Source organism: Takifugu rubripes, chromosome 20, assembly GCF_901000725.2.
Source record: "Takifugu rubripes chromosome 20, fTakRub1.2, whole genome shotgun sequence".
NCBI classification, from domain to species: Eukaryota; Metazoa; Chordata; class Actinopteri; order Tetraodontiformes; family Tetraodontidae; genus Takifugu; species Takifugu rubripes.
The window spans coordinates 15,838,531-15,862,381 of record NC_042304.1 but is presented as its reverse complement, the minus strand read 5'-3'; the positions used below and the strand labels follow the sequence as shown (position 1 = coordinate 15,862,381).

Genomic DNA, 23,851 nt, shown 5'->3' with positions numbered 1-23,851 from the left:
TTTTCTTGGGACGGGACAAGCCGCCGCTGACATAAACACGCATCCCTGCCTGCATTGTGTCGAAATTGGCAGGCGGGAGAGCGCTGTGCTGCTGGGAATATCACGGATGAGTGAGTCAGTCCAAAGGAAATGGGGACAGCGCACAACAGCACTGGTGGGCTGAGCCCTTTTTATCTGCCGGCCGGGATGAAGTGAGCTGCGGCCCCGGGGCGTGCTGCTCCGTAGCGGGGTCAGACTCACCTCGGCGAGGCTCTTTCAGACCATGGAGGCGGTGGTCACAGCCGGTCACCCCGATCTGAGAGCCGCGGACTTTATCAGCGCGCCCACCTCCTTTCTTCTGTGATGAGCTCCCTTTTACATGCTGATGAGTCCCGAGATCCCCCACTGTACACGAACGCAGAGAAAGGACCTCACACAGACACAGAACCGTGCCCAGACACACACACTGTCACGGTGGGTTAAGCATCACCAGAGCTGTGTGCACAACCAGTGAGCTTATCTCAAGAACTAATTATCATGGCAATAAAAGGGGAGAGCAGCGGAGGCTGGAAGGCTGCGGATTAGAGAAATGGAGCTGGAGCAAGAGTGGACAATGGAGGGAAGAAGGAAGAAGAGATGGATATTGGAGAACGAAAATACAACGTGAAGGACGAGGAGAGGGAAAAATGGGCACCAGCAAGGATGGAGCAGTGGGTGGGAAGTAAGAGCACCAGGAGAGAGGGAGAAATCACGGAAGGCTGGTGTTGAAACGGCGGCATTCCGGAGGAATATGGTGGTTTTTCAGCGCTAACATAACGTCGCGGTTGCAAAGACTCAGTCAGTAAAGAATGACAGTTCACATTAACGGGGCACAAAACAAAACCAGCGAGCCGTGAACTCTAAACCTCCAGCACGTCGGTGGGAATTCTTTCAGGCTCTCGGCAGTTTCACTAACGTAATGTACTGAACGGGAAGAAAAGCTTTCAAAAACTGATTTAGGCCGATTTCATTCTGTTCAAGCTCCAGATCTTTTTTTTCCTGTGTGTTCTGTTGATCCAGAGTCTGCAAAATACGTTACCACCAAAGAAATATTGATATTAATGCAGTATCATCCTATTTACAGACTAAAATGCATTAGTAGTATGATGTTTTTTGGAGTGATTTTAAAAAGTTTGAAGGTATTTCCATCCATAAAGGCTCTACTTTAGAGTTCTTCCCTTCTGTTCTGGGCTGAAATACTGTAACTCATTTAGGTGAGTGTGGTTTCAGCGCCTCTAATGACACATATATTTTTAGTGTAGGCATGTTCCCTGGTTACAAATGCCAATCTATATAGGGGGTGCCTGTCTAAAACTGGGCACTAAACAACATCTGAGTAAAAATATCATCTTTACTCATCCACTCACCCTTGTTTTATGACATTTTTTCTTATAATTGATAAAAATGTGTATGAATAGGGTTTGTTTGCCTCTGATATGTTCACGTTTTAAGCGCACGCGACTGTTTTCTGGTGGTGTTTCTCACTTTGTTGCGTTTGTGTGTCCACCCATGTGTGTGTGCGTGTGAACATGCTCATGCCCACATGTGCGCGTGTCTGTGTGTGCAGGCGTGCGTGCTTATCCACCTGTATGTGTGTGTACCTTCCTCCGTTCAGATCACCAGCTAACAGGTGGCGAGAAGACGGCGTCGGTCACCGACGAGACGGATATCGATGCGGAGGAAGTGAGCCAGGTCCCGACGGTGGAGGAGTCCAACTCCAACAGAGGGGTGACCGATCTGGACGCCACTGCCAGCACCACTGGGCTGAAGCACTCAGAACGCAAGGTCAGCTACCCTTGTGTGTGTTTATTGTGTGTCTTTATGTGGACCATCATTGAACCTAATTAGCTGGTGAAGAAATGCATCCTAAAACGTATGAATTATAGCCACCTTTCCGTCGTGGTGACCAGGAACAAGATCAAATGAAGGGAAAAATGATAGGACAAAGAAATGGAAGGAGGAAACCTCGTGTGAGGGGAATAGTGGGATTAGTGAGCAACAGGGAGCACATTAGTGTTTGGAAACGGCTACAAGAATGTTTACTCAGCGCAGCCTCTGAGCTCCTGGAGGTGCCACGCTAACCCCCCCCCCCGCGTAGATGTTTGTGTTTGTGAGAGCTTGTCGTGTTGGAGATTTGATACTCTCAGTCGGACGGTCTGTCTGCGCTCTGGTGTGCCGGGGCTGAAATACTGCCCCCCCCCCCCAGGACGCCTTCCAGCAGCTGCCTGGGTTGGTGGGATTTACAGAGCGCGGGGGTGAGGTTGTAACAGTGAAGGGGGGGGGGGGGGGGCTGATGTGTACTATTCATACTCTCTGTTTGGGCTCAGGATCAATTTGGCAGCGATTCATAAACAGTATGATCTGAATATTTTAGGGGGGGGGGGGGGGACTGGGAGTCGCCAGTCCCCATAAACATGTGCATTCATTCCTTTTAAATTATACTGATCAGTTTTGAACTGAAGGGGATTTCAGCACATAACGTGTCATTTGTCCAGTTTGAGGATCAATTTTGTGTATTTTCGGCGCATCGTCCCGTCTTTACTGAACTCATTCAGTGGCCCAGCGGTGGGACGGATGAGGTAAATCTCAAGGTTGTTGATGCAGAACTTCCTCCTGACAGCAGAATCGCGGAGCTCTTGTTCCTCTCTTTCGCCGGCGGTGCCGTTTCCAGTCTGTAGTCTTTGGCACGTGCTCAGAGGTGGAAAACCGTCTGACGTTAGTTTGATTTCTTCAGTCGGGGACACAAAAACATCATTCTGGAAGTGCGCGGTGACAACTTTGGCAAACATGATGCAGACGGAAGCATCCATCCAAAGAAAATGTGCTTTCTGTGTCACTGGTGATGTATTATTATGTATTTGGCAAAGTGTCCAAGGAGGATATTAAGAGTCTTTTTGGGACATTCAGGCTGAGGTGGCAGAATGTGTCGGTGTCATGTATTGATCACAAGACCAAAATGATGAGCCGGATTCATCACAGGGCAACTGTTCGTCTCTTCTAGTAGAAAGTTGCCGCATAAGCCAAACCTGTCTCTGCTTTATCATCCCGCCTGACGGCACCAGCCCACCTGATTCAGTGAGAAACGGTTCTTTTTTTAGTTCCTCCCTGGCCTTTTGTCACTTTGTCACAAGCGATTCGCCGGTTTTCTCGACATGTGTCTCAAATGAATGAGACTCTCACAGAAGTTGCTGCAGTTTCCTTCATCTCAGCTTTTGCCTCATTCATGTGCCCACAATTAGAACAACCCAGCATTGCACGTAATTAAAAAGTTCGATCTATGTTAGCTAAATGGAGTCCAAGCTAAATGAATCTGCGTCAGAAATTGTCAAGGATGTTGTTGCCTTCAGGCTTGTGACAGCCAGGAGACAATTTGGTGCGAAACATAGTGAGAAAACCGAATTTATTCCGCTGTTTAACATTCCTTCTGCCCCATTTGGTTTCTTTAAACTTTTAATTATAGCTTCTGTTTGAAAAGAAAAGCATGAAATCTCTAGATCAGGAGCTGTCTGCACCAAATCTTGGGTGAACGGTGTCAGATGTTTCACGTTCAGCTTCACAATTAAAGTTCACCTGCTGCCTAAAAAAGTAATTTGAAACAGCCTCATATATAAAAACTAATCAAACTGATATGACCGAACGGTCCCAACTGTCACGCTGAAATAGTTTCCTGGTAAAGATGTCTAATCAGTTTAATCTTAAAATAACAGAAAATTCATGTCACTTACTATCCGTGTGTGATTTGCTGCCTGAGTCGAAGGATGTGAGGGTGCAGGGCTTCCTGTAAAGGTAAGCTCGGGTGTTTAAGGTGGCTCCTTTCCTGTCGTTTCCTGTTCATCTGACAAATCCCTCAACTGTCCTGCTGTCGGCCCATCGCCGGGGACTCAGACCCAAATCCTGCCGTCAGCCTTTTGGCCTTTGGCTTGAGTCAGGACACTCAGGGTTTGGACCATCTAACCCCCCCTGCACAATGCCTTTGTTTGCTTAACATTTTGCCAGCGTTGACTCATAGAACCCCCGCGTAAAAGTGCTCCAGCCTCTGCATTTTATTGTCAACCTGTCTTTGCTGAAGGATTGAAGAGGCTATTTCAGCACCTTTCTCTCTGATTCAAAACATCTCAATCAAGTGATCTTGAGATCTCCATCTTAGTATTAATCTGCATCTGCTCTCTCTCTCTCTCTCTCTCTCTCTCTCTCTCTCTCTCTCTCTCTCTCTCGCACACACACACACACACACACACACACAATCCTCCTGGAGCTTCTGGCTGCGGATGACTTTGGGACTCTGTCATGCTGGTGTAAACACCGTGATCCGTCAGTGTTGCCCTGCAGGAGGCACTCCGCTGACAGCACCTCCCTCTTCCATCAGCAACGCTCCTCACTTGGTTCTGACATATAAATTACAAGACTAGAACCTCACCTGGATTTGGGGGGGGGGGTCTCTGTAGTCTGCAAAAGAGTCTTCTATTAGTTTGAAGAGGGGAATCGTTCAACAACTTCAGAATTTCAAAGATGTGGAATTTCAGCCTTGCATCGTACAAATGATCGCAGTTTGAATCGTCTGTTTCTTCCTGTGACCATGAAAACTTGCAGTACTTGTATTTAAACCTCACATCACCATGGAAACGATGTGAGGCTAGACCCCCCTGAAAGTGGAACAATTCTCCTGAAAAGCTTGGCCTTCATTAAAGCTAATAAATGAGGCGACAATGAAGGGCAGCATGAGGTATTCATGATGTTTCCTCACCACTCCTGTGTTGCTGAGATGATTCTCTGCCTGCAGTGGTTCCGGCAGCAGCTTTCTCCTGTGTTCTGACCTGGGTGCAGGAGGAACTGTTTTTGTTGAAGGTTTGATTGATGAAAAAGGTAGTGGGGGGGGGGGGGCTGCTTCCAGGGTGCAACGTTGTGTTTTCATGGCTTCGCCAGCCTGGCTTTGGTCTTCATTCAGACTCAATATTTTGTCATCATCCTTGAATTGAGGGCTGGATGAACACATTGTTCTCTTCTCATTCACATCGTGGACTCTATTCACTCTCTTTTTGCATGGAAGCTCAGAATATTTCCCCCAGTCTTGTGTCATTTATTTATTATTTATTACTCGGTAAAGACTCCAGGCAGTTATTAACGCTCCTTTTCGCTCGGCAAACCTGGAGGTAAATACATTTTTACGGTTGTAATCCCTAATCTCCTGTTAAATCCGCATACATACATAAAAGAGTGTGCATTTGGACACACTTCTGCCTGATTTAAGACCTCCTGTTTAAATCAGGAGTCCTCAAATTCTTCGTTAATTAGCTATTAACTATTCTGCGCTCACGCTTGGAGCATTGTTTTTGTCCCAGAATATTCAAAGATAACTGGGTTCTTCATGCTTTGGACACCAAAACTAAACCTTAAATGACAAAAGTGTTGCAGCGAAAAGGAACGGAATCAATTCTGGGAGCGAATGACATCATTAGCGATTAACGAGGCCGCCCGTTAGCCTTGGAAACAGGAGTGGCATTTAACACTATTTGGACAGCAGCAATAATTGAGGGAGAGCACAATGAGGGAGGCTGAAATAATCGGAGGGTCTGGAGGGAAACTTGGCACACAGGTGAAGATATTTCCTAACAAGCGGCGTCTGGGGGCCATATCTTGCTGTTTGCCTTGGACATGAGAAGGATGGAGAAAGACAAACATGCCAAATCATCACCTGTGCACGCTCGGTCACGCTGGATGGCGCATTCCTCCTGGTTCCTTAATGAAGGTGCAAAAAAATGAAGAATAAACGCTAAAACCGGCCTTAACGTTCCTCTTTGGCCGACTGCAGTTGTTTTCACATGGAACTATGTCATCCTTTGGAAGCAGCTTGGGATGGAATGTTGTTTTCTTAATTAATGAATGTTAATTAATGTTTGGACCTTTTACGTGTGCGTGCCCGTGTCCTCAGTATCAACATTCAAGCTGGATTCAGTATTTGGATTCAGAATTTGTCTCAAAATTAAAAATGATCACTGTTAATGCTTCACTTTTTTAATTTCTTCAGTCAGCCGTCCATGTAATCATCCCTGTGATCAACTTTGAAAATGATGGATGTCTCTGCTCTTAAGTGCATTTTTTAAATTTCAATTACTGAAGCGCGAAAGGTTCTAAATGTCTTCCATTTTTTTTCAAGAATCATCATTCCGCACAGCATCTTCCATATTTTTTATGCTGCAGACCTTTTCTGGCTCATCATCTTTGAGGAGAAGTTTCAGGCACTTGGCACCTCCAGAGAATAAATCCCCTTCTAGCTTTCAAAGTGTTTTTTCTTTTTTGCAAATTATAGCAATTGCCTGGGGGGGGGTGAGGGAAGGGGGGCGGGGGGTGTAATTGCAGGTCAAAGCGAGGGAACATATTTCAGTCTGATATTCAGTCAGAAACATCATTTAGTCCAGAGGGGAAAAGTGTTCCCAGGCTGTGCGTCGCCTTCATTTAGATTCATTTTCTATGTTTGTTTTCAAACTTCTATTAATACCGGAACTTCCTGAACAGCACACGAATGCATCACAAGATGGTTAAGTGATGCATTCAGGGTAAGTTAAGTTTATCATTCATCAGTCAAGCTCTGAACCTCATTCTGGGGTTTTTTTTGGTTTCTGGGGTGAGGTGTTAACCTGTGTCTGTGGATCATTAACTGGGCTGGAAGAGGCTGGAAGCTACTGACACTGTTAACTCCCACTGGAGTCAGTGGTCTAAACTCAGCTTCAGAGAGTTTGTCTCACAAATCCTTCCTTAGTGCTCGTTCAGAGACAAACTCACTGGTCGGAAAGCAAGAAAGAACAAAAGGTGTTTGGTATTTGGGGCTTTTCCTTTTTACTTCCAGTCCTCAGCCTTCTGTCCTCAGGATTGGCTGTAGCAGAATAAGGAACATTCAGCTCTTCGGCTGTGAACCAAGTTAATGATGGGTCTATTTTCAAGCCTTTTGGAGTGAAAACGTTCATCTGTGATTGTCAAACATGTCTGTCAAGGGTGTGTTTCAAACCGCTTTACCGGTCAACTGGACGCCGCCGTGTTTTAGACCCAGTAAAAGATAAACAGAGACCTGTTTTCTGCCTCTGAGTGGCACCGCTGAGTCCATCTGTACCGGTCTGGAGCTCCTCCAGCTGTGCGGCTCATGGACAGATGCCCCAGCAGGGACGTAGACTCCTGATTGGTCACCCTTAGGGTGAGAGTTGCGTAACTGCGTCGCAGAATCTCCGCTCGGATCAGCTGAGTGATGGCGAGGACGCGGAGAGCAGAGCTAGGAAACACGCTTGACGGTGTAAGGAGGAGAACCGATTCCCAAAGCTCATTATTGTCAGACTGCTTCCAAACTGATTTGCATCCTCATTCCACGCTGGTGTAACTAATCAGCATTTTCACATTTCAAATTCTAATTTGTGTTTTGATGGCTGCTTGTTCTCTGTGGCATATCATTGGTGGTGTTGATTGTTGCTCTGATTAGAGGGTTTTATTCATTACTCTGTTCAGTTTCTTTGGCCCCTCAAACTTTATCTGGAAGCTGAAACTGTTTTTCCCAATTGCCACTCCTCCAGGCTCCAGAAGAGGCGTCTCTGCTGATGTCCAGCCCCAGGATGCTCCTGCCTGTATCGGGCGCGCTGCCGCCCGGCGCCCCCCTGTCGGTCCACCACCAGATCCAGCTGCTGCAGCAGCAGCTCCAGCAGCAGCAGCAGCAGACACAAGTGGCTGTCGCACAGGTAAACCTCAGTGTTTCACCTTTTCTCCCCTCAGCGAGAGAACACACACACACACACACACACACTTTCATCATCACTGATACACAAGCTGTGGCTGCATTTACACCAAAAGTACAGATACACACCCACATTTCCTTCAGTTAACCTTCCAACGCCTGAACCTTTTTATGTGCACGTATGTCAACATATGCATCTTATGCCTGTATGTAACTGCATTTTGAGGCCCTGTGCACAATCTTACATTACGCTGTAGTGACTGGTGAATAGGCAGTGTGGATTGACGTGAACAAAGCCAATAAGTCTGCATCGCAGAGGTGAAAACATGACCGTGGCAATAGCCTAAAGTAAGCTGACAGGGAAACCTTCACTTTACATTAATGTATTAATGTCTGAAGAGCCTGTTCATGACCTATGGCTCACTACACATAAATAACTACATAATGCTGTCCATCCAGTCATCATGCAGACTGTTGGGTTGGAGGCAGCCTGGGGCTGTTGGGTCTTTTATTCTTTATTTAATCGATATGAAATCCACCACTGATGACCAGAGCGTGAAGGAAAAATAGAAAATTCAGTCAATCCTGAGCCTGAAAGATGATTGACAGAGCAAAAGAGATCTGCACCTTCCTGCTGTCCAGTCGGGATTAAAAGCAAATAAGACGTCAATGCTGAGGACACTCCTGGAGACATCTGTCCTGCAGGCGCTCACTCACAGTGTCCACCTAATCATTCATAGCTCTGTTTGACTAAAGCTCTTCTGTCTACATGCTAGTCTCTGGAGTTTGACAACACACACACCCTTAAAACTGTACTGTCCCCTGATGGACGTCTGGACGTCTCTGGGTGTTGCCGATGAGTGTCATCTATCCCGAGGTTGTGGTTTCCAACTTGTCGGCCCATTTTTGCACCTTCATTAGTTTCCTGACACGTGTGAGGAGTCTGGAGCAGCAGTTGTTGTCACGTGTTTCATAAAAAATGTCATCTTTCCTGTTCGTCGTCAAACAAGGAATGTTTGTCTTTGTCCTTCGCTGCTGCTCACACGCCTCGTGATCCGCTCGTGAGATCCGCCTCATACCTGCTCGCTGTGTTGCAGACGGTTTAATAAAGCGCGTGAAGGTGGCGGTGAAGGTCTGCTGTGGCGGTGAGAGGAGGGCGCTCGCCGGAATAAGCTGTTATCACTGTAAACAGCCACCACAAGAGTGGAAAACCTCACAGTTTATGGCAAAACAATGGGAAGAAATGAGAAACGCATTTTTGAAACAGCTGACTGGCGAAGCCTTCTGTTGTTTGAAACTCTTAAGATTACAGTTGGCTGTTGCTGGTGTGTGTAAAAAGCTCATGAATTGGAAGCAACAACAGTTTCTTGCCGCAGGGTTGGGCTCCAGGCTTCTGTAAAGAACTCATCAATCTTAAGCTTGACGGAAGCAGCACGATATAAATCAAGTTAAATTGAACTAAATTAAAGACGATGGGTTTTTATAATTAGAACTGTGTAAAATGTGGCCTAATTATTATATTTAAACTCCACATGCATTCATAAATATGCGTTCTTTCATTTTTCAGCCCATTTGGCTCCTAATTGGAAGAAAATGGGGAAAAGAATGTTTGTGCTTATTACAGATAATTCTAAAATCTGTCTTTCTCTTTGACCGTTATGACCAGTTTCCTCCCGTTTGAAACTTGTCTGCAGCCGTCAGGAGGGAGGAGAGCTTTCTCCACCACTGAAGGTCAGACGGGAGGATGAAAAACGTATTCGTTTTACTCAAATGATCATCACGTTTGAAGAGGAAGGGGGCGGATTCCGTTGCCGATGCCCTAATAGAGTGTGGGAGACTGATTATCTGTGTGTGGGAGCGTGTGTGTGAAGGACGAACTCACCTTTCTTGCTGAAGTCAGCACGAGCCTTTTGTTTCAGACCCAAACAAAGAATCAGGTGTAGATCTAAAAGAGTAGGTGCTGCTCCTCAAGTCAATGATTAATACAGGTGGATCTTTTGATGGTTAGCTTGTTGAGAAGTTAGATGACCTTTATAGCTCATGTCTGATATCACAGCTTTTTTTTCCCTTCCTGCTTCTGTAAGGATCCTAAGAGGTGCTGAGCCCCTTAAAAACTGGTTCTATACTGAGGCTCACCTTTTTATTCTCCCAAATCTGATGGCATTTCCTGTTCTACCTGGTCACGACACCAACCACTCGCATATCTCTCCCCTTCATTCTTCATTTCTTCTTCTGCTATTGATTTTTCCTTATTTTTGGCTGGTTTTTCATCGCCCTGTGACTCTCTGTTTCAGACCTTTGCTGCTCCGGCGCACTCCAGTGAATTTCCATTTCTTTCTTATCGTTGCACCAGCAAAATGGTTCCGTTTATTGCTCGGAACATTAGATAAAAGTGTTGGAGGGGTTTCAAGCGCCGAACATCAAAGGGACGTGGCGTGGGCGGGCACTGCAGTGTCGGTAATCCCGTGTGAAGGGTACATCCTCACAAACAAGCCGAGCGGAGTCGCTGGGTCTCAGTCTCCTTTTAAGAGGAATTGGTATCATTTGCAACAGCCTCATCTGTTAGTGTCTACACTGCTCTGTTTCTCAGATCAGTCCACAGGCCCTGAGAGTTCTATCTCTTTGAGCTTATTTTTGTATTGCCAGAAGTTTAGAGCAGAACATGCAAGCTGATATTTAGATATGAATTTAGATATGTACTAAAAATCAGTTGAATTAACTTTTCTTCTGTAAAAGCACGAAACACATTTACCAACTTTGAGCGTGTTCCTTTAGTTTTGAACAGCTTCAACAGAAAATGGGAGGGTTGTTGAAGCCTAATTACTGTTCTCAAGGATACATTTCAGTTGCTTGAAGCGCTGAATTCATTCCAGTGTTCGGATAAGAGGACAGAAATCAAATTCCCAGCAGGTTCTCTCTCACAGCATCAGTGCTGCTATTCATGGCCAAACTGACTCGGGGGAGAAACCTGCAGAGACCTCAGTGTTTGTGGTGCACCCCGCTGAGCCAATGACATGACAAGATAAAGACGTCTCTTCTGTTCCACCTTTGGTGGTTTAGCCCCCTATGAGTTTGGCTGCAGCTCTTAAGGTGGACAGCATCTGGACGGATGTGGCAGTAGCCCCCAAGGTCTCACTGTGAACCGCATCAGTGTGGCTAATGTGCCTTTTGATTTGTCAGCAGACCAGGATGTGTCAAAGTCGCACCCCCTCCTTCCATAGCTCAGTTTAAGAAGCTGTCGCCTGTGAAGCCAAACTCATCATCAGCAAGTTAGTCTTTACAAATTAGGTCTGCAGCGGCAGCCAGACCCCAACGCCACAGCGGAATCACCTCCATTTGTGGCTAAGTGCAAGGATATTGGAAGGAGACGAGTGTCGTCTTCACCACTTTATTTCCTGGGTGGCGGGAGGGAGAGTGATGAGAGGCCCTCTAATTTCACTTATCCCAACTGGGGGAGTGATAGGGCTGAAACACAAAGAGAGAGGGCAACAAAGTGACACATTGAGACATTTAGACTTTGCAGTCTGCTTCCTTTTTGACCTTTACCGCAGTCGATTGGGGCGCCGATGAAGCCGTCAGCCAAAGTAGCAAGAATCACTGTGGAACGCTGCCGTTTATCTCACACTTGTAGAGGATTAAAGCGCGCTTACAACCTCTCCTTCGGCAGGTCTTTGTGTTTTGGAGGGGTTGTGTCTTCAAACTGCGTGTTGTGCTTTATCACACTGCTGAAAGTAGAAGCTTCCGTCAGGAAATCGTTGCTAAGTTCTCAGCTCGCTCTCTCCTCTGAAAAATTCTTGTGACTTGAAACCTTGAGGTTCACTGGAGGTGAGGTGGCTGACTGGAGGTGGGAGGTGGGCCCACGATGGAGAAGGAGAAGGCCTTCAGCTTTGCAACTTTGTGTGTCAGTGACTGAACTGGATCTTCCATGGATTCCTTTGGTAAATGGTTGAGTCTGTAATTGAAGTTTTTATCCCTTCAGGTTGATTGAAGCAGCCTTTTCTTTAATGTTGCCCCTCCAAACATTCAGCTTCCATAAGAGCTTCTTCTCAGCCGCTCAGCTTCTCTACTCTAACAGAACCTATAAAACCACTGCAGCTATAAAGATTTGTCAGGATAAGTCTGCATAACTCTCAGACTATCCTGAATAATTTGTGCGTATTTAACAGCCTTCTGCAATGAACGCGCATTTTAATTTTAACATTTTTGCAACACAAAACTGCCCTGTTTGTCTGCAACGCAGTCAAACCAATAAAACACACGCTCATGTGACACTGCATGAAAATAGTGTGTTGTCCTGGGTCGGTGCGCCTCTGACAGGGTTGTAGTGGCATTAAATGACCCGATGATGTTGATGTTTTGGCCCCATTCTGTTAAATCAAACAAGTCATCTGTGCAGCTACACGATCTTTATTGACAGCACATATGTGACATGTGTGTCAGGAATTTAAGACACACATTATTTGCTAACATACATTTTTATTATGTCTTTAAAGTCCTTTGGGAGTCAGTCCTTCACTTGGTAGCCTAATCTGTGCTGGGGACCAACCAAATGTTGAGAGCATGAAGCGACGCTGACGTTTACGCTGTCCGTTGTTTCCACATGTCTGACGTGTCTGTCCTCTGACCTCATCATCTCCTGCAGGTCCACCTTCTGAGGGACCAGCTGAACGCGGAGGCCACGGCCCGACTGGAGGCGCAGGCTCGAGTCCACCAGCTGCTGCTGCAGAACAAAGACCTGCTGCAGCACATCTCCCTGCTGGTTAAACAGGTTCAGGAGCTGGAGACCAAGATGTCCGGGCCTTACTCCAGTAAGTGAAGAAGAAGAAGAAGCGTGTGTGTGACTGGGTTGCCATCATGAATACACTTTTATAGTCTTCGAGGGTTCTTCAAAGCCAGATGATGGTGCAGTTCACTAGTGTGTTCCCGTTGTGAGTCTCATGTGTCCTGGGGAAAGTTCTTGGGATGTTTCCACTAGTTTTAGTTGTTTGGTGCAGTGACAAAGGACTTTTGAGCTTTTTTAACTCAAGTGCACCTAGTTAGGAAGGAGAAAACAAACAAAATGAGTCTAGGAAAACAAGAATGGAACCGCAGAGACAGACGGATTCCTGCTCACACACGATATTGGAAGCTTTAATGTTGGATTAGCCAGTACCAGTGCGAGACTGAAACGCCTCCCGCCTCCACCTTTTATTACAGTCAGCTCGCCATTCTGCTTTTTCCTCGGCCAGCATTTCCTCAGCTCAGCACAGGCCCTCTTTTCTCCGTGCAACCTCTGCAGGGATATTAAAAACTTGCTGGTGAAAAGTTTTAACCGCTTGGCACGAATGGACTTGTCTCATTTGCAGGGACTTGGGATTTGTCATGCTAACACACATCTTACTGATGCCCAAATGGAAAAGAAAAATCATTCAGCTGAGTGGGTCAGTTTTTCTCCTGGTTTTGTTGTCTGGTTAACAAATGAGGCAAAACTCCTCCCATCTCATCGTTTGAGCAATAAAAAGACTTTGAAGATCAGATTTGTTTACCTCCTGTAGGATGTAATGACCAGGAAATGAGTTTATTGCAGAGAACAAGAGCAGTACAGGTCGTTTCCTTCGTTCGCAGCAGGTTCCAGCTTCCATCACACACGTATGAGACGCTACGCAGCTCGTGAGCTGATCACCACGTCACCCTTGTTTCCTGCCGAAGGACATTTTCTCCTGAGTTAAGGAGAAGCTGTGGATTAAAAAGCCACCCCTGCGATTACTGGGAGAGCCACTTAATCTTCTCCAAGGCAGTGCGGCGGTTTTGGTGGCATTTATTAATGCCTTTTTACAGCCAAATATTAGGCGGCTGTGCAGGGTTTTCTAAACACTTTCTACTGTTGGATACAGTTCAGTAGCATCATAAAAGAAATGTCATTAGGTAATATAATCATCATCAATTAGCTTCAAATATGTGTTGTTTTAATTATGTTATGCAGTTATGCACGCCTTTTGCTGCTCTGTGCATAAACATACATAAACACTTTATTATAATAAAAAATGGAAAATAACAGAAGAAAAATATATTATCATCTGGAAAGGCCTGAGCGAATCAGCTTTAACTAACTAACATCTGCTTCCACCTCCTTCCTCAGACGCTCCGGCCGTACTGATAAAACCAACGTGTGCAGGAGCTGATTCAATAAGTGCTGCCGCACTATTATTTTCATTCATTTAAATCTATTTTCTGTCAATAATGAGATGATTCATTTGGGATTTGTGTAGTATACTATTAAGCATGGCTGGATTCACACTGGTGAAGCACAGCTGATGGTAGCGTGTGTTTATTCTTGCTATTGTTCTTTCGACCGTACTACCAGCCGTCCCTGACCACCGGTACGGTAAAGAAAGCAGCGCGGGGTCATTCTCATCTCTGGTGCATACTGATGGATGCTGCCTCTGACTTCCCTTCTTTAATAACTCATCTTTCTCACCAGCTCCGTCACAGGTCAGGCTGTTGAAGCTGAAGGATCCTCATTAGAGCACAATAATTGTTTTTTGGTTGGGTTTTTTTTGGACATTTTAAAATCCAAACAACTGTTACCTGTTGTCGTCTTCACAAATCTGTAACACAAGAATCCTTCTGCCACCGTCCAAGAGTCTTCTTGCCCATTTTTGTTATTCATTTTTCATCTCTTCTCACAGTGGGATCTCAGGACAGTTTGCTGGAGATCACGTACCGATCTACTGTTCCTGCGGTCATCTGTGACCCGACGACCCCAAAACCTGAGGTGTCTGCAGTCAACCTCTCCGCCCTGGTCGCCTCCGACCCGACCAGCAACGTCTTTTCATCCTCCAATGGGACTCTGGGAAGCCCGTTAGGTAGGGAGCAGTGTCTTCTCAAACTGGAATGTTTCCGTTTCCTGCAGGGACCTCCGCCTCCACGGCTCCCCTCCCTCCCGCCACAGCTCAAACCTAGCATGCCCGAGAGCCAAGGCGAGGATGCGCCCGAGGAACAGTTGATGTCGCATGACGTCACTTCTGTGGGCTGCCTGCAGTTCGCCAGGTTCCGCGAGTCGGGCATCGCCTCAGAATACGAGTCAAACACGGACACCAGTGATGACAATGAGGAGGAGGGGGATGAGGAGGAGGAGGGGGAGATGGAGATCTTTGGCTGGGGGACAGATGAGGAAACGTTGAGGCTGCTTAATGCTCTGAACAGACAGGGAACCCCCGACTGTCTGGGGGATGAAATCGTGGTGTAAGACCCAAATCTGCTTCCATGGAACGCCACAGCTTTGACCTGTTTTTGTCCTGTCACCTCAACCTTCTCTTGAACAATTACCCTGTAAAGATCTTCCTGCTGTCAGACCTGCACAGGTGTGTTGACCAGGCATGTTAAAGACTCGATGCTGCAGGCAGGAAAAACTGAACTGAGGGTTTGGGTTCACGATGGAGCAACATTCACCGTGTTTTGTGTGGGATTCTAGTGCCGACTACCGGAATTCTGGTTACTTCTGTTGTGCTTTTAAACCTGAATGCAAATCCAACAGGGACCAGAGCGACCCGCTAAAAGCTTTGGAATGTTAACGGGATCCATTCACAGCTGCAAAATTTCCACCTGGAAATGCAATGTTCCACATAGAAATATTGTCAGAACCAGAAAAGAATTTGGATGTAACTGTATATATAGTTATATATATACAGTATATATATATATATATAGTATCACATCTCAAAATATTTCCCATCTTCTATGGATATTTTCAGACAAATCCCTGAGCACAGTACAATAATAATGATAATTGTAATAGTAATCATAATAATAATGATAATGATAATAATAGCTATAATAATAATAACGTCTCTGTCACTATTATATACATACACATCCATGCATTGAGGATATTTCCGTGATCTTGCATTCTACCTAAAATCCCTGTGACACTTCCAGGCAAACTACTAAATTCTGCTTGTTACTCAGTTTCACTTTAGAATTTAAGAGTAATTTTATACTTTACCTTAAAAAAAAACATATTCTCAGACTGGATGCATTAGTTTACCACGATGGCTTATGATACATGAAATGTTAAACAGTTAATTTGAACAGCTCCTTAATGTGTAGAAAGAATCCATAATAGTTGTAGCATAACATGGTGAACTGCTGGCACTAATAAAGTTGTGAAACACAGAATTTAATGGTAACAGACTTAAAAATAAGGAAAAATAATTCCATATGCCGACACCTTGCTGGCTAACTTACCCAAAAAGTATCCTCATTTCCCAAAATACCTCATTTTGCGCAAGCGGCGAAGTGTCAGTGAGCACCGTCGACCAGGACAAACGCAGCTTTCTGGAACCCAGTCTGGGCCCGGGGAGCTCTCCCTGGAGAACAGCACGGCGCCTCTTCTGATTGAACGCAGCACTCACACAGAAGGTGGAACCTTTCTCCAGACATGGAAAGTCCTGTCTTGGTCAAAGACTCCTGTTCCTGTAGCGACAGACTCTTTTCTACATGCTGACGCAACTCTTGTGGCCGCTCTGTCTTTGCCCTCTGCCCAGTTTGGTTGCTCGGCTTGTCGGCCAGAACATGTCCAGAACCCTCTTGTCCATACGTTTCCTCCTGTGTGTTCCAATGTATGCAAATCTGGGATTAGTCCGGCTGTTTTGGTCACGTAAACAAAACACACGTCTTCACTGGTGCCAGAAATGGCGGCGGCTCACGGACGGCAGCCAACACAGGGCAGGTTTGTTGTGGGTGGCGTCCAAGCACAATCCGTCATTAAAGTCTTGGTTTTGTTTCACAGAGAAAGGCAGCCTTTCCTTTTCTTCCTGCTTCCCGCTCGTTTCTTTCCACTTTGTCTGCCGTATCAGCGCCCACAGGCCTGAGCTTTGGCGGAGGGGTTTGGTGCAGAGTTTGTAGGGGGAACGAGGCCAGTTCTCATTGTGCTCCCAATCAGCTTTAGCTTGATAGGATCAAAGCAATCCAGCGGGAGTCCAGTAAACAGACTTTTGTTGGCTCTCACTTTCACATTAAAGGATGGGGAAGATTAAATCCGAGGGGCCACTTCTCTGAAAGCTGGCTGGTGTGAAAGCTCGCCCAGTTCATCTCTGTGACAGTCGTTTAAGTGAAAGTTAGAAGAGATGAGCGTCCCGAAGCTGCGTCTGTGACTCACCTGTGAATTTATCAGGACTGCAAAATAGTAGCTTCTGAAGGACGGCGGCGCTGTTCTATGAGGAAAAGCCTCAGCCAGCAGCTCTGCCTCCCTCCTCTGAGTCTGAAATTCTTTTGGGGACGTTTGTGCAGAGTCCATTATGGCCTCAGCACGCGTTCCTGCCACTGTTCTCCTGTTGCTAATGTCCTCACTTTACTGACACGTGCTGTTCTGCTCGATGGCTCTGACTGAATCTCCTTCTTTTCCAGACTTTTCTGAATCTGTGACAGGATCAGAGGGGCACGATGGGGCGAAACATTATTTTCTTCTGTATAAAATCATAAAGAAATGCTGCTTTTATGTCTTTAATAGAGAGAGATCGCTCTCTTGGATCTGATGTGATCTAAATGTGTTGCTTTGAATTTTCTTTTTTTCTTTTCAAAAGATCCATCCAAGGTTCTGGAATTCAACATTAACCAATAAAATAAATGGTATAGAAAAAGGTCATTTTCTTCCCTTGGTTCCTGTTAAAAATCTTTGTAGCCTTTAGTTGAAGCAGAAACACTTAGTAAACCCTAAGTGTTATTTCCCTCTCTCTGACATTAGTGTCCCATTACTGTAAAGTTTTAAATAAAACTTTACAGTTTTATGCTGTAGGTTGTTCTTGAGCAGTCTGTTCTGGCCTCTGGGGTAAATATTCCCAGTTATCTGCGTGCTGCCTCCGTCTTTACATCGTTTATATTTCAGTCACAACCTTAACCTTTTTTTGTCTTCATCGTTTAAAAACAAGTCTTCTTCTAGCATCTGCAAAATGTCAACCCTGTATTTCTAAACTGTCTCCTGGAACCACTTTATCTGCTGTTGTGCGACTACAGAGCTCCCATCTGTGACCTTTACCTTGGTGGCCATGCTGACGGCCAGTAACCCCACAGGGAGTTTGGGTTACTAAGGTCGGCGAGATGGAGAACAGTGTGATTTCTGTGCTCGTTGGTTTGGAACCTTCGGCGAGGATTGCATGGAAATTCACTCCTTAATTCTGAATCCATTTAGCTTCCTTTGCTGATGAGGGACCACGTGTGCAGCTCCGTAGAATCATGAGGAGGCGCCGTGTCTGCCGCACGGCTCCGGCCAACGTGACGCCATGTTTGGTGGCGGAGCCGAGGTCGCGCTCCGGCTTCAGCAGCGTCTGCCCCGTCCCATTTTCGTTGCATGTCTCCATCTTGACAAAAGGGAGCTGACAAATGGAACGCGGGCAGAATTTAAAAGGATGCTTCTGGGCACCATCTTAAAGGGGACGACTCCCAGTGAGGCGAGCGTGGACCGGCATCATCGCTTTGATCGTTTTTCATGGTTTCCTGTCTGAGAGACAGACGACACACACTCCATCTTATTAAAATAACATGAGGTTGTCAAACAGACAACTGCTCAAAGATTCATTCATATTTCTGTGTATCTTTAGCCAACATCCAAATCCAGAGAGGGAGCCTCAGGAAAGCATATTAAGCCAGTCCTGGAAAGTAAATTCTTCATCCTTCTCTGGATTCTATTCAATAAATTAAGACATTGCAACTTGACTTGTAACTTAACTGAAATTCCTTCTTGGTAAAATTCTAATTCTAATCCAAAAATACTGAATGCTGCTTGAGGCAAGTTGCAGAAAAAAATTCCACGAATGTCTTTGAAAAAGTCTCACGTGCAAGATAAAGAAAGTCCACCGAGGAACAGAGAGAGAGGGCAGAGACCACGGGCAGGGAGCGGGAGTGAAGTTTCCTGCTGCTTCATTTCCCTTGCTGTTTCATTCTGGACTACACTTGTACTTCTGTCTCCAGACACTCTCCAGGGAGCTTTAGGGTCAGACTGACAGCAATGTGGCAAACGGATGAATGAATTATTGATCTGATGACTGTGACACTGAGGAGACTGAGGGAACCCAAACATGTCTGGCCATAAGGCACCCACCCCCACCCCCGTTCCCCGGCTGGCAGTTTTAATGCTCATCTCTTGTTTTTCTATATCTTTACATTGTATAAATTTGCAGATTTACAGAGTTTCCCGCAGCTGAGGGAAGAAAGGGTCTCTTTTCACTTAGAGGCAGCAGTAATGGCCCTTTACCTGTCTGTGTCATTGGGCGTGCTGTTTCCCTCCCAGTATGAGGGAAATAACATCATAACTGAGTTTCTTTTTTTTTTTTTCAAAACAAGCTTTGGAGTCTAATGGGGTCTGCATGGTCATGAAAGAATGGCAGCAGGAATGGCTCCCATCTGACCTTCACAGCAGATGGAAACATCAGAGACTGCGTAACTGAGGCGACAGAGCAGAGAAATCGCCGATTATTCAAAGTAGTTTGTTGGCATGTGCGGCACAAATGGATGTTCGCTGCTGTGACTTACTCAGCTGTGTTCAAGGTGCGGGTGCAGCTGCGACACCTTCGGCTGTTTGCAAATCAAATGTTTCCAAATTCTTCAAGCCAAAGTTTAATCACTTTCCCAATAAGGACCGATGTCGAATCGAAACGAGCAAAGGAGAGCCCTCGAGCTGTTGAGTTGGCGAGTACTGCCGATGACCTCCAGAGGGCGATGGAGATGTTTTTGGTTCAATTTTATGTAAACGGTTTGAAAGTCATTCAAAACCAGCAGATCTAGCTGAAACTGAGCCTAATGGTGCTGACGTTCTCGTTGGCTAGGGCGTGTCATCTCACAGGAGTCTTGTGGGCTGTACATGTGCAAGGTTGTGCAGCAAAAAACTGTTGTGTATCGACACTGGTGGTAACTGCTGCAGGAACGCCCCCAGCATCCTTCGGAATTGTCAGTCATCTGTTTGTCCTCTGTAGATTCATCAAATGTGTCCCAGTAAAAGAATGTCTGGCCGTCCGTCTGCCGTTACTGGATTAACTTGGGCCCGCGCGGGTCATCATTTGGGACCGAGGGTCAGGTTTGTGGACAGATGCTGGCAGACGTCGGCAGCAGGTTTGGGAATCCAAGTGTGCCGCCTGGCGGCGTTTACAGCAGTGTTCCGTTTGGGAAGACGAAGGCGAGTCAGCTGTGACGCAACAGGACATGAAGGTCAGGAGTCCAGCGAGCTCGGAGTGGAAAGTGCTGCGCAGTCACATCCGTCACATCAGACTAATTAGATTAGATTAAATGCAAATGATGCCTGAGAGGAAAACAGGGATGAAGATAAGATGGAGGAGGAAGGAGGAAGATGAGTCAAGTCATTAATATTCCAAAGCTGTGCTGTGTAACCGAACAGAACTTTCTTCATATTCAGATTTGATTTGATTTGTTCATTATGCTTCTCAAGACGCCTGGTTTTCTTTATATACCTTTTATTATTTATGAAATCCTGTTTTGGTTGGACTCTGAATGAAGCCTTTTGTAATTGCGGCGTGTGCTTTGTTTTGCTGTTGAGTTCAAAGGGATGCGCTCTGTTTGTTCTGCTGGCAGCCATTAAAGAAAGTATCACATTTTCAAACTAGAACCAGTGTTTGAAAGGGGAAAGGGGAGGAACCAGCTTTCTGTCTCGGAGGAATACTGATTAAAAAACTCTTAACGGGGCTTCAACCAACATCCGTTCACGGGAGTTTCACTGCACCCTGGGAAACCAAGCTGCCCCCTCCTCCCTGTAGAGTTGCACCTGGTCACATGGCTGTGGTGTATGTTGACCACTCCTCCCTGGATCTTCCCCTGGGGACCCATTTAGGGCTCATCCAGAGACCGTCCTCTTCAGAATACAGCCTGTGAATCACCTCTAGGTGTGGGACTGGTGTGTGTGTGTGTGTGTGTGCATGAACCACGCGTCCAGGCGATGCTGCTCCGTTCATCCTTTCACCCCCTCATCTGTTGGAGGCAGCCCCCCCCCCCCCCGATGAGACGCCTCTCAATCAGTCATGTCTTAATGAAGCCAGGTGAAAATTAATGAGCGGCTCCACCTCTTATCTGTGTGTTTGCATTTACACACACACAAACACACACACACACACAGAGCGTGGCGTAGTTTAATCAGCCGGTGGTAATGACCCTGTCTGGCCCGATGATTAGTGTGTTTGTGAGCGAGTGTGTGTCGGGTCACTCATCTCCCTCAGCGCTTCGCTCTGATTTTCTCCACCAGATCATCGTTACACTCAGCTCAGCGCGAAAGGGCTCCGAGCATTTAGTGTTTCATCAAGCAACAGAGATCATTGCAAGATTTCAGATCACGCGAGAAGAGAGGGAATAGCCAAATGACAGAGCACCCGGTGACCTTTGACCTCTGAAGGTACTCCAGCTCTGGAGCCCGTCTCTGAGTAGCAAAGCTGAGATAATCATGCAAATACCAGCGGGTTTATTTTAATTCATGTTGTTCCGCCAACCCCAACAGGTGCCCGGAGATATTTACTCTTTCTGGCGTTTGCATTCATCAGCTGTTTCCTGATTGCTGTTTCCGTCAGACGTGACCACGGTTCCGTTCTCACTACCAACGAGTTCCAGCTCCGACTGGTTTGCGTGCAGCCTCAGCCCCCCTGACCACTCGTGAACGTGACGCATTCTGACGACATCGGCGTGACAGAAGTGGGTTACCCGCGGCTAGCATCAAAGCTCAGGCTCAGGCGCTTTGATGGGTGATGCCAGCGCCGAGATAATGACAAGCCGGCGCCACAGAGGGGCTGCGTGAGAGCTGATCCGGGCCAATTACAAGTCCCACGTAATTAAAACCAAAACACAGTTCCAGCCGAAGTCATCGTTCATCCTAATTGAAATAGATGACATCAGAGCCACAGTGAAGCCCGTTTGATTTAAACCCCAAACAGGGTCGTTCAGTCTGATGCTGTCGTGGGTAATCGGATTACATTTGTTTGGCTGAGTCTGTCTGAGGCGTCGGTGGCTCTGCACGCTTGATTTAATGATTTTGCTTTCACATCTGTAAATGTCATCAGCAGCTCTCCACGGTGCAGCTCTGAACTACTGAGTGCTGATAAATCCTCACTTTATTTCATTTTGGACTTCTCAGTAAATCCGAGCTGAATTAAGGACATTTTAAGTCGAGTCCCTATTTTGATGGAATAACACAGTAATGATGTTTGTGAATGAAACAAACTAACTGCAAATTGCTGCAGTAATCTTATAGAATATTATTATTATTATATAGAGTGTATTATTGTCAGATATGATTTAGTTTAATTCTGGTTTAGATGTTTTTTAACTAGCACCATATTGGCTGTGGCACCATTAGAGAAGTCAAAGATTAAACTGAAGCTTAAAGTAACAGCGAAGGATAAAGTGTGCTGAATATTTGAGTTCACTTGTCGTCATCATGAAGGAAAAATGACGATTTCTCCCTGAATCCTAAATCGTTGAGATCTCGTTAGTGATTTTCCTCTTTAATTCTAAAGTTCCAGGTTTATCTAAACAAACTTCAAGAGAAACGTTTGTGTTCTCGGCCTCCGACACGGCCGTGTGCTCTGGCTCAGCTGCGGATTGGAGGACATTGTTCCTGGGACTGACTTGACTGGTCCGTTTTTGGATGGATTTCCCAGATTCATCAGTGTTGCCAGATATTGCGTTACCGTTCCGGCTGATTCGGCCTCCTGCTGCTCTGTTGCTGCTGCTGCTGCTGCTGCTGCTCTGCTGCTGGTGATGCTGCTGCTCTGCTGCTCTGCTGCTGCTGCTGCTCTGCTGCTGGTGGTGCTGCTGCTCTGCTGCTCTGCTGCTCTGCTGCTGGTGGTGCTGCTGCTCTGCTGCTCTGCTGCTGGTGGTGCTGCTGCTCTGCTGCTCTGCTGCTCTGCTGCTGGTGGTGCTGCTGCTCTGCTGCTGGTGGTGCTGCTGCTGCTGCTCTGCTGCTGCGCTGCTGCTGGTGGTGGTGCTGCTGCTGCTCTGCTGCTGCGCTGGTGGTGGTGCTGCTGCTGCTGCTCTGCTGCTGCGCTGCTGGTGGTGGTGGTGGTGCTGCTGCTGCTGCTCTGCTGCTGCTGCTCTGCTGCTGCTGCTCTGCTGCTGCTGCTCTGCTGCTGCTGCTGCTCTGCTGCTGCTCTGCTGCTGCTCTGCTGCTGCTCTGCTGCTGCTCTGCTGCTGCTCTGCTGCTGCTGCTGCCGCCGCCGCCATGTCATATGGAGGAACTTCGATTATTGACCACCTTTTTCTTTCCCGGCTCTGTGTCTCTTTTTTGCTGGTTCTGCTGGGCAAAATGGATAATATTCTGGAATTGAACTACAAACCCCCTGGGGGTGGGGCAGTTGTAGTAAACAACACTGTATTTAAAACAGCGTGCATTATCTCCTCTTCTTCCTACTCTGCCTGACTAATTCTCCTAAATCACAAGCTCCAGGCGAGGAACAGTGATAAACCCACTTTACGGTTAAATTTGTAATGATTATCAGGCGTGAAATCGCCCAGGTGTGCAGTCACAATGCAACCAAACGCTTTAATCAGGACAATGATCAGTATCCTGATTCGATATTCTCTCTTGTTTAAAAGAAAACTGTTCCAGCACAGCAGCATGGAAGCCATTAGTCTTCCTGTTGGAATATAAATTCCTACTTTACCAGCCAGGAGCACTCGCTGAATGTGCTCTGTCCGCCTTTGCTCGGCGTTTTCAAATGACACCAAACCCAGTTTAAAAAGGCCTTTTCCTTCTCAAGTGTCACCTGCTGAGGTCTAACTGGGCTCATTAACTGGGACGCCCCAGTAACAGAGCTGGTGGAGGGGAGTCCACCAGTGTGGCGCCGCCACACGCGAACGTCTGGTGAAGTGAATACAGACGAGTCCAAATGGGGTTGTCAGCTGGGGGTAAAGACCCTGCTGGGACTGTTCGGCACAGCGGCTGATGAGTTGAGCAAAGAGCCTGTTCAATGGCGGCAAATGAGCATCACGTCAGGAGGAAACAGGACTTCTCAGATATTTCAGTTTCTGTGTAGTCAAAATGGAGTTATCTCTGGAGAGAAGAGCCTTTATTTATGATTCAACACACACAGAGAAGATGATGACTGCGGAGCCTCCCTGAGTGCCGGCTGGGGTCATTTTTAATGAGTT

General features: G+C 46.4%; 1 protein-coding gene across 4 annotated transcripts in view; it reads left to right on the top strand.

Annotated features, from left to right (window-relative positions):
- Nucleotides 1–23,851, top strand: part of LOC101061216 (carboxyl-terminal PDZ ligand of neuronal nitric oxide synthase protein-like) — a 76,919-nt gene that overhangs the window by 46,758 nt on the left and 6,310 nt on the right. For 3 of the 4 annotated variants that reach the window (XM_029828898.1, XM_029828900.1, XM_029828901.1), the window contains 4 exons: nucleotides 1,586–1,803; nucleotides 7,575–7,736; nucleotides 12,375–12,540; nucleotides 14,401–14,577. In XM_029828898.1, the coding sequence (XP_029684758.1) occupies nucleotides 1,586–1,803; nucleotides 7,575–7,736; nucleotides 12,375–12,540; nucleotides 14,401–14,577 (723 nt within the window). The remainder of the gene's footprint in view (nucleotides 1–1,585; nucleotides 1,804–7,574; nucleotides 7,737–12,374; nucleotides 12,541–14,400; nucleotides 14,578–23,851) is intronic. The other variant, XM_029828899.1, reaches the window with a different exon arrangement.